The 14924-nt window shown below is 32.6% G+C and overlaps 1 protein-coding gene across 1 annotated transcript; it reads left to right on the forward strand.

Annotated features, from left to right (window-relative positions):
* The first annotated feature begins 5678 nt into the window (after positions 1-5678).
* On the forward strand, positions 5679-14154 carry LOC134231758 (beta-1,3-galactosyltransferase 1-like). Its single transcript, XM_062713723.1, has 2 exons — positions 5679-5865; positions 13094-14154. Exon 2 carries the CDS (start codon positions 13094-13096, stop codon positions 14105-14107), a length of 1014 nt encoding a protein of 337 aa, XP_062569707.1. The 5' UTR covers positions 5679-5865; the 3' UTR covers positions 14108-14154.
* Positions 14155-14924: the final 770 nt, after the last annotated feature.

The following is a 14924-nucleotide window of genomic DNA, read 5'->3' on the forward strand; positions in this document are numbered from 1 at the left end:
ACACATCTTTCAAGGATTGGCCGATGTATGGCCGAGCATCGTCAAGTGCCTGCTGAATCTGAGGACATCGGGATGTTGAGTGGTGGGCAACAGACTTCGGCCGGTCTTCGGTCGATGTTCGACCAAACATTGGCCCATAGTTGACCAACGTACAAACTATGTTCACAAATGTATGAGCGATTAAATATACATCGGCTGGTTACCCTGGAACATCGTTTTAAGATTAGCAATGCATCGCTGGGCCTATGCAAGTCCGGCCGGCAACCACGCCATTTTTACAACAACAAAAAACCGCAATTGTTGCCCATCGTAAACCCCATTGCTGGATAATGTGACTGATATGTTATGCTTTAGTCACATTTCTCGACCATTGGCGGTACACCGATGGTAATCGATGGTAATCCGTGGTGTGAGCGATGCCCCAACATCGGTACACATCAGCCTAGTAGTGCTTAAAGTATCAGTCACATTATACTTTATATAATGTACATTATATTATACATTTATATGTTGAAGATGCTCGGCCATACATCGGCCAATCCTTGAAGGACGTGTTAATGATGGGTTGCCGATGAGGAGCGATATGGAGCATCGGAGGAGACATCGCTGAGTTTTAACTACAACTTATTTTCTACCGATGACCCCCACCAATTTGCAAAATGCCCTCAGTCACTCTCCGATTACTATAGGTGTCCGGTCAGCAACCATTTTTATCAAAACCGCAAATTCTCCGAAATACCTGTATGGCTGAAATATTGCCGACTTGGCGTTAAACAATATACAATCAATTTATCAATCAAAAATTGCAAAAATCTTTTTTCTTTTTTTCATCCTGTACCCTATCGCTGCATAATGTGACTGATACTTTAACGACTATACTGGGCTGATGTGTAAAGGCCGATGTGTGCAGATGTTGGGATATCGCTCACACCACGGATTAACACCGACTACCACCGGTCTATGGCCAGTTTGAACCTTCATGACCGGATTATGCTTGAAGCTAAACTCTGGTACCAAAAAGTCGTTTTTGCAAATGGATTGCATATTCCTATAAAACCGTTGGGCGTAAGCGTAAAAACATCCCTTACATGTATATGAGAGAAGAAACAACAAATCAATAAATTCATTCTACTTTGGACTCATTCGGGATGAGTGTACAAAAAGAGACATCTGTTGCCATACAGCTCTCGTCATCAATGGCTAACACAGCTCATTTCTATCCGCTGGGACAATTTGACCATAACTATAATTGGTTTTGATAGTCATTATTACAAAAATGAGAAGTCTGATAGTAATGCATGCAATACATGAGAGAAAGTGGCCGTTCGTGTATAATGCCAATAAATAAAGCCCTAAAAACATGCCTGACCGAATTATTTTTCTTGTCTCGAAAAGCAGTGTATAAATTGATTAAATTAAAACCCTTTGATGAAATGATATCATTTTTTGTGTATTTGAAAGTTTATAAAAATGTTTTTTTTTTAAACCTGAGACTTTTTTAAATTAAAGAAAGAAAAAAATAAACATTTTTTCTTACAGGAAAGTATTGCGATAAAATACATAGAACGTTTCGAAAAAAATATGCATTGAATCTGATGTTTTGTGATAGAAGTGTTTAACTATATATATATTTTTTTGTATGAACACATTTTAGACTAGTTGCTTGCGATGTTTAAGGAGGCTGGGGGTCAACAAATTAATCACAAATTAACCACCAGGTTTAACTTATTTTTTTAGATACGGTATCTTAAGCTGTCAACTATCATTTGGCAAAGAAAAAATTCATACATTTTAGTTTTAAAATTTGATCATTTTTGTATATCCTTATATGGAGCTCTTCTTTGAAAGAAGATATAAATAGTCTGAAAATGGCTGCCCCCCCCCCCCCAGCCTCTTTAAATAGACAAATTCATGTTTGCATTTTCCTCCCTTCCAAAATATATGTAAACCAGTCAAATTATAAGTACTTAATTAAAAACAACTTCTGTGACTTGGGAATGGATGCTTTAACTAACGCTGAAAAACTAGAAGTTATCTTTCCTGTCGTTTAACATGTAAGTGCATAGCTTAAAAATCATGAAAAAATTCCAAGTTTGTTTCCTTTCTCGTTTTTTGTCTTTTTTTTAAGTTTCAAACTTTTTAATCTTTAAATCACCTTACTTATACACTCATAAACTTAAATCATTTGCTATACGTCCATGTATGAACAATTTCATGAAAAAGTTTATGAAACAAGAATATCAGCAGTCTCAATTAAAGTAATCATTTTGTTAGTTTTTTGGTCGATATATTGTCTTGTCAGCCAATTCAGTATATCGTTCAGTCAAATACTGACTGACGTTTTTCATACTAATTTTGGGGTATTATTTACATATTAATATGTCAACTGATTTTCTGTTCATACCCGATATCAGGACAAGGAGCACACGGCAGGTGTGACCGGTCGGCAGGCGAAGCTTACCCCTTCGTGAAACCTGATCCTTCCTCTGATGTTTTGGAGGTCCGTGTTTCCTTTGCTCCTAATTTGTATAGTATAAACACATTTAACGATTTATTTTGGAAGAAGAAGGTGTTGGTGAGAAAAATGTTATAAATAAACATATCATTTAAAATGACCGATTAATGCCTAGGTCACATTTCCCGGCCGGTAGCCGTAGACCGGTGGTAATCGGTAGTAATCCATGGTGTTAACGATGCCCCAACATCGGTCCACATCGGCCAAGTAGTCCTAAAAGTATCAGTCACATTATCCAGCGATGTGCATACGATGGGCATCCAATGCGTTTTATGAGAAAAATGGCGTGGTTGCCGGTCGGACTTACAAAGGCCCAGCGATGCATTGCTAATCATAAAACGATGTTCAAGGATAATCGGCCGATATATATTACATTGCTCATACATTGGTGAACATCGTTCGTACATCGGTCGACTACGGGCCAATGTTTGGTCGAACATCGACTGATGACCGGTCGTTATCTGTTGAACACCACTAAACTCCCCGATGACCTCAGATTCAAAGGATATTGGACGATGCTCGGCCATACATCGGCCGATCCTTGAAAGATGTGTTAATGATGGGTTGCCGATGAGGAGCGATGTGAGACATCGTTGGCGACATCGCTGAATTTTAACTACGAATTATTTCCTACCGATGACCCCACCGATTCGCAAAAAAAGAATCAGTCACAGTCCGATCACTAGTGGGCCCGGCCGGCAACCACGCCATTTTCATCAAAAAACGCATCGGTTTCTCATCGTATACCCCATCGTTGGATAATGTGACTTATACTTTAAGATGGTGCGATATACTCGTATATGAAAGTTTTTAATATACGTTACTCTATATCTTTCTAATCATTCGTCCGCAGTCGTTTAGATAGCTGAGCTACTTTCTGCAGATTTTTGTACATAATATCAATATGATAAATTGTTGCATCCTATTTTCGAATACCATTTTGTTTAAAGTCATCATTTTGTAAGTTCTATGGTCGATACAATGACCTTATCAGCAAGTACAATTTATCATTCATCAAATGCTGACTGACATTGTTCATACTAATTGTAAGTCCATTATTCATACATTGAATGTTGACGACGGATTTTTCCGTTATTTCCCGATCATGAAAGCACGATAGGAGGAGCACAAGGCGGGCGTGGCCGGTCGGCAGGGTATGCTTACTCCCCAGTGGCACATGATCCCACCTCTAATGTTTTGGTGGTTCGTGTTTGCTCTGCTCATAGTTTGTATTGTTAACTGGACTTTTGACTTGAAACTGCTCGTTTATATCCATATGTTTCATTCGAAGATTTGAAAAATTTTAATATCATTCAAATTAAACCACTAATGTATAATCAATTAAATTCCTTATGCTTCTGAAAATTATAAAATGATTATTTCCTGTATATTTCCTGTGTATTTCCTTTCGGTGCAATTTTCTTTATGAAATCCGTTAGAAATCGACGATTTTCAAATCTCTATAACACACTCAAAAAATTAAATCATCACACCAAAATGTCTTCAACAAACCGTACTCAAGTTTCAATTCACCTCAATTAGGAATTCCAAGGTTATGCAAAAAAAATTTACATGTGTCCTTTTTCATTGAAAGACGATATTTTTCTCAAGTCAGTCGTCATCAGTGCATTAAAAATTAGACCAGTCCCCTTCTTTTTTTTTTTATCTCAGGGCAACTTTTGCACCATGAAAACATCCTGTAGTATAGAAAAGGTAAGATTAACTAACACTCTTTGATTTAAAAAAAAAACTATAATCAATTCAAAGATTGAATGATTGCATAAAACAAGAATCTCCGAGAATTAAAGGGGTGTCTTATTAGAGAAAGCATCCCCTTTTTAAAATCAGTCACAGCTATCCGAAAAAAATCATTTCTAGCTAAAGATAGCTTTTTGGTGTGTAGAGATATCTATAAAGGGTTGTATTTGAAGTAGAGAAATGTTCTTTCTATGGATCAAATTTCCATATATGTTGTATGTAAAGTTAGATGTATGTAAAGTTACAGGATGGGTTCATTTCATTATAATTTTACTCAAATATTACCCAAGTATTACATGAACTTTCGAAAAGGATAGTTTTTATGGGTTCAAAAAATACAAGAAAATGTGTGTCATTGAGTGGTTTTCGCATTATTATGTTCACTGGCAAAATTAATTCTGTGAATACTGCATGCAAAGAGATTTTGTTTTTTTTTTATGTCAAATATAGACAGGCGTTGATTTTCCTAAATTAACAACATCCATAAATTTAATTTCCATTATAAGTTTTTCTAACTTTTAATTCATCACAACCTATACAAAGTGATAGAATTAGGGATCACCGTGAAGATCTATTAAAAAAATATTATCTTCTGAACAAAATTGGATAATATTCATACTCCTGAAAAGATCACGACAGTGTCGTATTTCCCATTATTATCTCAAACTGGAGGGGATAAAGTAACGCGCTTGTGTACATGTATGTGTTTAAGTTTTTCTTGTAATAAAATGATTCGACGTACATTTGCATCATAATCGATGTCAAATACACGATTTAAACATACCCCTGGTATGTTTTTTGCAAGAGGATGCTCTGCTTTTCGGAGTGCATCTTTGATGCATTAATAAATCTAAGATAGACCATTTTACAGAATCAATTATACAAGTACACACCGGAGTGAAACTGAAAAGGGGTAACCATTTTTATTTGTTAACATCAGCATTAATAGCTTTCCATGAATTGAATAATTTAATTTTTATTTTAGATCATTTTATTTTTTTTTTTTTTTTTTTATGCCAGTTAATTATAGATTCGATATTTAGAAATGAGGCAATATTTTTTGCTATCTGTGGATATTTTGATAAAAAATTATTATAATAAATGAAAAATTATTATGTTCGCAAATAATTTTTTCGCAAATAAAAAACAGATTTTTTAAATTATGATAGTTAACTTTCATTGTTTATTTAAAATATGAAAAAATATATGATTGCAGACATCAATGTGCTTTTGATGGTGTATTGTACCTTGTGATTGTAAAAAAAATTAAAATTCATAGGATGTTTGTGCAGTGTTTAAATGAATATCAAATTTGACATTTTCTGTTGATTTCTCAGGTAACTCCATTTAACTACAAAATATTGCATATATAAAGTAGCTAGGAAATATGAGAGAGACCTTGGGTTTCCCAACTTCCTGACCAATGAACGTCGTCAGGTAACCCATGTGATTACATGCATTCTAACCCAGGAATTTGTCAGGATAGAGATTTTTTCAAAACACCGGGATCTTCTTTAATACTAACTTTTAAAACCTTGCATTCTGCTTTGGACCATTCTTTTGTTTTTAGTGTTGATGCATGCAAATAAGAGGTAGGATTATTTAAATTTAAAAAAAAAAGATATTTTTGAATTGCCACGAAGCAATTAAACGAGGTTATTCGAAAAGTTCGTGGACTTCTGTCACATCTTTTTTATTTGACGTCGTATGTTATTCTAATTTGGTAGAAATGTTTAATCAATAAATTAAAATGATTTGTATTAAAAGATTTTAAAATGTCACGATGGATTTCAAACTTTTAAAGATTTTTTTTTTAAATTCAAAACCCGGACCGCGTTGCAGGTCAAAATTTAGTAATTTACAAACAATACACTAATTAAACGTCTGTTGTCAAATTCTCTGTAAAACGTAGTAAAATCGAAAAAAAATCATAGACGTTCAAATTAAGAATTATTACGTCACGGAGCTGCAAATAACGATGCATTATTGTATAATTCTCGGTGAATATTTTGTATAAACCTTATAAATATTAGAGGACTCAAAAATATGCCTCAAGTGAGTCGTGCATATTTGTGTAAATGAACAGGCGATATTTGAGTGATTGAGACTCTGTATCGGACGTAGAAAATCTGTAAAGAAACATTGTAACTGAAAAAAAAAATCAACAAAATCTTTCAAAGTTGGAAAGACATTGGTGCTTCAGAGCTGCTGATATTGTGAAAGCACAGTAAAGAGAGAAAGGAAAATTGATTAAGATATTGACAAAGGAATCTAAATAACGAGGAAAACTTCAAAAATGAAATGTCAAGTGATAAAATAGGGTTTTTAATGAGTCGATAACGGACTACACTGTATGAAATGTAAATGAATAGGATTTTTTGAGAAATTCTTGACGCTATGTTTTTGACGTTACACTGCCTGTAAGTGTGCTCCGTGGTCACAAAACATGATTATAAAATGAAGCAACTTGATTTTTGATAAATCAAATGGAATGAAACTTCACACACACACACATCAGCAAATCAAATATTTTTACACTGTGACATTATATAGTGCTTATTTTTGATTCATGAATGTAAAATAACGAAAAGTGACATCGTCCACGAACTTTTCGAATTTTCCTCGTTAAAATAATAATGCATTTAATGAAATTTGTTCATTTCACAATAATAATACATGTCATTTAAGAATGAAAACGCAATGATTCTTACATAAGATATTCGTTTCATAAATAATATTTCATATTCATCTTTGATAACCAAGGATAAAATTAGGAATGTGCTCATTTATTTGATTTGTGTGCATCCTTGAAATATAGGCGACGTTTTTAGAAAACCATACGTTTAATTCAGAATTACATAAAACTGTTCACCCGGTATGGTGTGTATAAAGGAGCGTCGGTTTTCAGTATTTCGTTATATGTCAAGTAAAAGAAGAATAATGAAACCTAAACCTTTATTAAATTTTTACAAAACTGTACTCAATTATTTTTTTTTCATCAAAGATCTGCAGTATATTTATAAAAAAAAAAAAATGAGAAAAAATATATCTCATAGGAATTTTTTGATAGTTGTCATTTGGAAAATATATAAACAAAAAGCTAATTTTCCTTTTTTTGGTTTTTAAATAAAACAATTTTTTCTTAAAGAAAAACTCATCGAACCAAAGGATCTACAGTGAAAGTAATTAGCCCAGAAACTGAATAAATCTTTTACTTATGGACATTTTCGGTTCGGTGAACATTTACAAAATAGCGACTACAGATCTTCAGTATTGAGCGCATTATGCACTAAAAATTAAACCTTTTAAATATCTGGGATGGGATGTCTTCAGACATCGCTTAAGGCTCCAACAAATGCATTTTATACAATCAAGGGTGGATAGGGGATTTTAGGTGGGGTGAGACGAGCTGATAAAACAAGGAGGCTTGGGCATAGGGGCTTGTCTTCCGGATTGTTAAACGTATACGTAAAATAATTTTTTTTTCTAAATTATTTACAATTAAATACACTCCAAAAGTTGCTTAAATAAAGATTCTGACACGATCAGTTAAGAAAAATCATGTTTAAAAAAAGTACTACACCTATATACATACACTCTTTATAGAAGTTTTTCAGTGTGAGGTACAACTACACATTTTTGGTGAACACTACCTTAATTCATTCAAGAAATTAGCATCGATTTAAAGGGGGGAGGGGTGAGTAAAAGGGAAAAAATCAACTAACCGGAAAAAACATAACGATCAAAATAGGATACAATTTCTGTCATTACTATATATATTGTATTCATAAACTACTACATTACCTTTTTTGACTAAAATGAGTAGGTTCAACCGGGCAATGTTCAATCAATCTTTTGATTAGTAAAAACTTTTGTTTGGAAAAGGTTTGGGTCTGGCCACTGATGCTACGTTCCTGTTTCTTCGCAACCCAAAATAAGACATCGGGCTTATTTATTGGGGGGGGGGGTATCTAAAACATAGCTTTATTTTCTGGAGTTAACTACAAACATATATAGTGCAAAATTATTTAAGGAGGGATCTCCACTGTCTTTTTTTCAGTTCAAGCAACGATAAAAATCATGAGCCATTCTTAACAATTCATTTCTAACATCCCTTACCCGATTTCTAGAAACAATAAGACAAAATTATTAGAAAGGAAAATTTTGTCTGTTTTTCTTATATTTATCTACATCGTTAATTTGAGTCTACATTATAGTATATGAATCGAAAGTAAAGTTTTGATTCCATTTATTTTATTTTATATTTTCCCTCATTTGTTTGATTTATCGTAATTTGTAAAATGAATTCATTAATTACTTTTACTGCTTTTGAAATTATTTCATTTTTTAATGCCAAACATCCCTCAATAAGTGCAAAAGAGGGCGTACAAGGCGCTCTGAGATAATATGTTTCTCAATTTTCAAAATTCACGGAAAAGTTATATTTTTCTAAAATCATGTTCTCAGTAATGTCATCTTCAAAACATTTTATTATTTTATTTTACTGAACGACTTATCATTTGATAATCTTTTTTTCAAAGTTGACAGTTAAGCATATTTAGTGGAAAATGGGTTTACTAGAGCCATAAAAAAATGAATTTTGAACACGAATGGGTCAAGTCACCGACCATCTTTCGTTATCGCTTAAATGATAGAAACGTAAATGTGAAATCCATTTCATTTGTCGAAAAATTGGAATCTTAGCCCATTCTATATGAAAATCGAACATTTCTGGAAAAAAAATATACGCTTCAAAAACCCGTTCGTTTACTCACACTGACAGACTGCCATAACGCATATTCTTCGTTTTGTAGCGGTTAACGCGGTCGGTCTTGTGCCAATCCCTGCTCTATGGAGAGAGTTTGAATCAAACATGAGGTTTTTCTTTTTGTTTTCATATATATTTAAACATGAGTGAAAAAATAAATTATGAATGAAATATTAAAACAATGAAATGCAGAATTAAATGTAATATAAAAGATCATATAATTTTGAAAAAAATAGCTTTCATGAACTTTTAGAATTAAGAAATGTCTTTTCTCAGAGCGGGGGATTAACATTGCCTTGTATGCCTGCATTCTGTCAAATACAAGTACACAATACAAAAAATCCTGTCTTCCTTGCAGGAAATCTGTAATTTTAATGGTGACATTTGCAATGTTGCCGTCACAATGTTCAAAAAGAAAACTTTTTTTGTTGCATGTTATGTTTAGAATGCATGATTTGCACCGAGGGTATGAAAAAAAGACGTGGTTATCTATACAATCTTTTATTCCACATATACATGCAATACCGGCATGCACACTGCTGTCATTTCACCAAGAAAAAACAAACATGCCAAACTTATGGCAACTGATCATTGAAAAACAATATCATGACGAATAACAATTTATGATTGAACGAAATGATTTCGCTTTTCTATGACAATTAAAAAGTTCATTACCTCGTTTTAGATTCTAAGGTCAATTTACAATCATGGCATTAACATTAATTGTTTTTTGTTTTTGTTTTTTAATAATTGTTAATTAAACAAGTTTCAAGAAAACTTTAATTACAGCGCATGGTACTGGAAAATCAGCTTATTGTTAGTACAGTAATAGAATCATTGTATCAAAAAAAGTATGTTTCCTCAATTATTTGGAAGACAATCACATATTTCCTGCAAATAAGGAAGCATACCAGGTATATATAAAAAAGAAATCTCAGGGATTTAAAAAAGATATGTTAGCAAAACTTGTAACTGCAGATGTTTTTGTAAGACCTTGACTGATTTTAATTTTTTTAGTCTGTATCAATGTCTTATGCAAATATGAAAAGAAATACATCCATAAAATTTGAAAACTATAAACAGAGATCAGGTTCATAATCCAGTAAAACGTACAAAACGGGTGTAAGGTTATCACTTTAAAGATCAGAAGTGGGTATAGTTACATGGCATCTTTATCTTTTGCATGCTAATCAGATCCTCTTTTTAAAAAATTCATAGCAATTTAAAATGTTTATTTTATGATACTTTGCATTTTATTATATTGCGAATAGTTATTTAACTTATAAATGAAAAGGGGCTTGTAAATGCAAAAAGTTCTTTTCTGTCATATAAAAATTAGATATCGTCCATTCTCAATAAAATAAAACCACATGGCTCTAGATCTAAAGTTTGCGATAGAGTCGTGGGCTAAAACAGCATATAAAAAGAGGTTCCATGTCGCAATAGGTACTGACAGGTAAAGATCACTCACACATTTATGATCTTGAGTGATGAATATAGGTCCACATTTGCAGCCTTCAGTCAGGAAGTGGTGGTGTGTCCATCTGTGTGAACAATCTTAAGAAGGACATTGAACAGCAAACTTAATACATGAAAAATATGGAGATAACAAACAGTATGCAAGATCAAAAGATATATAAAACAATACAAAATAAGAGCAGAGCAAACACACAACCCCAAAACATTATAGGTGGGATCAGGTGCCATGGAAGAGTAAACATCCCCTGCAGACATGTCACACCCGCCCTGTGATCCTTGTCATGATCGAGAAATAACGGAATAATCCGACGTCAATTCAGTGTATAACTAATACATTTAACCAACAACTGTGTCATACAGATGACACAGAGTATGCATTGGAATTTGTAAATGCAAAAAGTTCTTTTCTGTCATATAAAAATTAGATATCGTCCATTCTCAATAAAATAAAACCACATGGCTCTAGATCTAAAGTTTGCGATAGAGTCGTGGGCTGAAACAGCATATAAAAAGAGGTTCCATGTCGCAATAGGTACTGACAGGTAAAGATCACTCACACATTTATGACCTTGAGTGATGAATATAGGTCCACATTTGCAGCCTTCAGTCAGGAAGTGGTGGTGTGTCCATCTGTGTGAACAATCTTAAGAAGGACATTGAACAACAAACTTAGTACATGAAAAATATGGAGATAACAAACAGTATGCAAGATCAAAAGATATATAAAACAATACAAAATAAGAGCAGAGCAAACACACAACCCCAAAACATTATAGGTGGGATCAGGTGCCATGGAAGAGTAAACATCCCCTGCAGACATGTCATACCCGCCGTGTGATCCTTGTCATGATCGAGAAATAACGGAATAATCCGACGTCAATTCAGTGTATAACTAATACATTTAACCAACAACTGTGTCATACAGATGACACAGAGTATGCATTGGAATTTGCTTCTGTGTTTTATGTTACGCTTTTCTTACGTCAGATCAGCCGCATTTTTCCACGGACATAGTATTATTAGTGGAAACAGCTTAAACGGCGTGAGTTTAAATAAAAAACCAAATAAAATAATCATTTAAGATAATGGAAAAACTCATTTGATTGCAAATCACATTATCATGTCACAACTTCTGGACGTAATTTCATTAAATCCTAACTACTTGCTAGCGGTTGATAAATCAAACCACAATGCACTCAAGACAGCTTGTTAATATAGGAACATATGGTTTTATTTTTTGATACATGTAAAAATAATGACGAACAAAAATATATTTGATTGAAGATAAATCTGAAGATTTTCCCAACATTTGTTTAGGACATATATTTTGAACAATCTGAACATCAAATCCTTAGATTTGAAAATAGAAAATAATTGATGGCTTGTAGCTTATTCAAAGAGTAAGTAGAAATGGAAAAGACAACATATATTACAGCGAATGTGTTTTGATTTTTTTTAATATTTCTATTTTGATTGCTCAAATATAAGATTTCTGTAACATTCAAAAATTTAAATTTTTTATTACAATTTTCAGTACAATATTTGACTTGAATTATATTCATTAAAAAAGGAAAAACTAATGAGCTTAACACAATAACAAAAACAAAATCGGAATATGTATAACTAATGGTAAACAATCAGATTAACAAGTCAACAAGAAATGGTACTTAATAACTGAGATTCTATATTAAAAGACATGGTCTTTAATTTATATATAATTTTTTTAAACTCACTCTAACAAACTCACCCTCACAAAGATTCCAAAATATTTCGATCAAATTACAGGTAGAAAAGCTATGATTAGAAAATTTGGACTACCAAGTAAATAATGCCAATTAAATTGTCATCACGAAGGTGATTTTTTTTTCAAATATGTGCATATACTCTGCATTTTTATTACAACAATAATACTAGTATTAATAACAATAATTAAAAATAAAGATATGAAGCTGTGGAGTTAATAAAAGAATCAACGATAGTTACATATGTTGGGTAATTTGCATAATTTTCCATCTATCGTTGATGTCCCTAACATACCAAATAACCTAGATAGTGATCCCTTATATTAACATTTATATCTGAAATAAAACTTTGAATACCTATTGTAAATTTAGGTTTTAAAAATGTTGTCTCAAAGATTTACAGTACACGAGACCTCCCAAGTCAATTTCAATAGATGTGTAGTCCCCGCCAACTGTCGTTAGCCACAAAGAAAGCTACGAGAAGTTGACCTATCAGGCACTTGATCTTTCACTCTGTAAAATGTGCATTCAGGTTTAATTATCAAGAGATCAATTGCAATTCACCTAACTTTCTAAGAGTTCTCAAAGAGAAAATCACAAGATATGTAAATATTCAAGCACAAACCTGCTTTTAATTCAGCATTTTATAGGACCAAATGAGATATGGTAATTAAAATGAAATTTTCCTAATAATTTTGAGAAATTTGATCCTTGACACTTCCCCTTCTATAGTCTTTAAAAGCAGATTTCATAAAATAGAAGAAATAATCTCTTTTTGAGAATTTTTTCTTTGAAATCTGTTTATCAGCACATGTTTTTGTGTAATTTCAGATGCTGAGTAGAGCAAAGATAAAGACATTAAAATCTTTATTCAAATGGATTTTCATCTTATACTTAATAACTTTCTTTGTGTGTTTACCTTTTCGAGAATCGAAGGATAATGTACAAATAACTTCGTACAAACTAGTTCAAGCATATGTGAATGCTGGGATCATCAGGTCATTTTCGACAAAACCTGTAACTTGTGATAATAAGGATGTGTTTCTGTTAATTATTGTTCATAGTTCTGTGTCGAACTTCGAAAAACGAAATGCCATCAGAAATACATGGGGAAATGTATCAAATGTAGAAAAGCCTATCCTCGTTAAATTTCTCTTGGGGAAAAGTAAAGAAGATACTCAACAGGATTTAGCAACGACTGAAAACCGTATCTACAATGATATTCTATTTGAAAACATCATAGAAACTTATGAAAACCTGACAAGGAAATCTATTGCTATGTTACGTTGGGCGTCCATGAATTGTCATCGGGTTCGTTATCTGCTTAAGGTAGATGATGACATTTTTCTTAACCTTCCAAGACTTCTAAATGAGGTAACGAAGAATCCTACCGAAAATTCAATAACTGGATGTAAGGTCAAGGATTCTACTCCGTTCCGATTTCCAATAAATAAATGGACAGTGTCAAGGACACAATATAAAGAAGACTACTATCCCGATTATATAGCCGGAACTGCATATCTTATCAGTGGTGATATTTTACACAACCTGTACATGGCCACTCAAAAAGTTCCGTATTTTATATTCGAAGATATTTACATCACTGGTCTATGTAGGCAATATATTGAAGCCCGTGCTGTAGAGCATAAGGGTTTCAGTTGTGGATATCGCGATGAGGGGCCTTGTGGAAAGAACTTCCGTTATGGAATCACTGGACATCATTATAGTCCATCAGAAATAAAAAGGATGTGGGTAGAACTGCAAGACAGATGGTCCAACTGTCGCATTTTGGATAACTTTATCATTTACAAACTTGTTGATATCTTTAGGTTTATGTTTTTATGAAAGAACATTTTTGAGAATACTAAAAGAATAAAGCATCGCTAAATAAATTGGAATTAATAGATGATAATTAATTTATTAAAATGAAAAACCTGTAGTTATAAAATGCATTAAAAATTGTAATTTTGACCATTTTAATCAATTCAAATATATTTGTAAAGAAAACACTACTTTCTGGAATGTAGCACAAATGCCTGTACATGCAAGGTACCTCAATTTTCTTTGAGCAAACTCGTTAAAGTAGGAATTAATGCTCCAATGATAAATGGGAAAAATTACATGTTATGTATTTATCATTGAGAAACAGGACGTCAACTTTAAGGTCTGTTTCACAATTTGTCGTCACGTCTTTGTAAAGACATTGTTTACATGAAGCATGTTCATTGTAACTTCATTATTTGATAAATACGAGAAGCAATTTACATGTTAACCATGCATATTATTAACATATAATCTACGTGAAGTCTATACACGCATTTAAAGATTGTTCACCTGCACTTCAGTTGGATCAGTAATTAACAAAACAGACTATCCAAATGATATTGACAATGTGTACAGAGAAAACAAAGTATAATTATTTTGGTTTAAAAATCTTCAAAACATACAGAGAACGATATTTTCAATTCATTTTAAGAGAAAAAATAATAGAAAACGAAAAAGAAACAAAAAACATATCACGATTTAAAAGCTACATGTAAATATCTTATATATGAACTAATACATATTAAACACGATTCTTTTTTATAATGTAAAAAATGGTTATCAATAAAATCATCAACACATACAATTACAGGTAAACTGTGTTGTTTATGATACGATC

Source organism: Saccostrea cucullata, unplaced genomic scaffold (genome assembly GCF_032062105.1).
Source record: "Saccostrea cucullata isolate Sc308-1 unplaced genomic scaffold, CSIRO_AGI_Scuc_v1 ctg170, whole genome shotgun sequence".
NCBI classification, from domain to species: domain Eukaryota; kingdom Metazoa; phylum Mollusca; class Bivalvia; order Ostreida; family Ostreidae; genus Saccostrea; species Saccostrea cuccullata.

Excerpts from the sequence above, each read along its gene's own strand:
- LOC134231758 (XM_062713723.1), top strand. The coding sequence starts at position 13,094 with ATGCTGAGTAGAGCAAAGATAAAGACATTAAAATCTTTATTCAAATGG.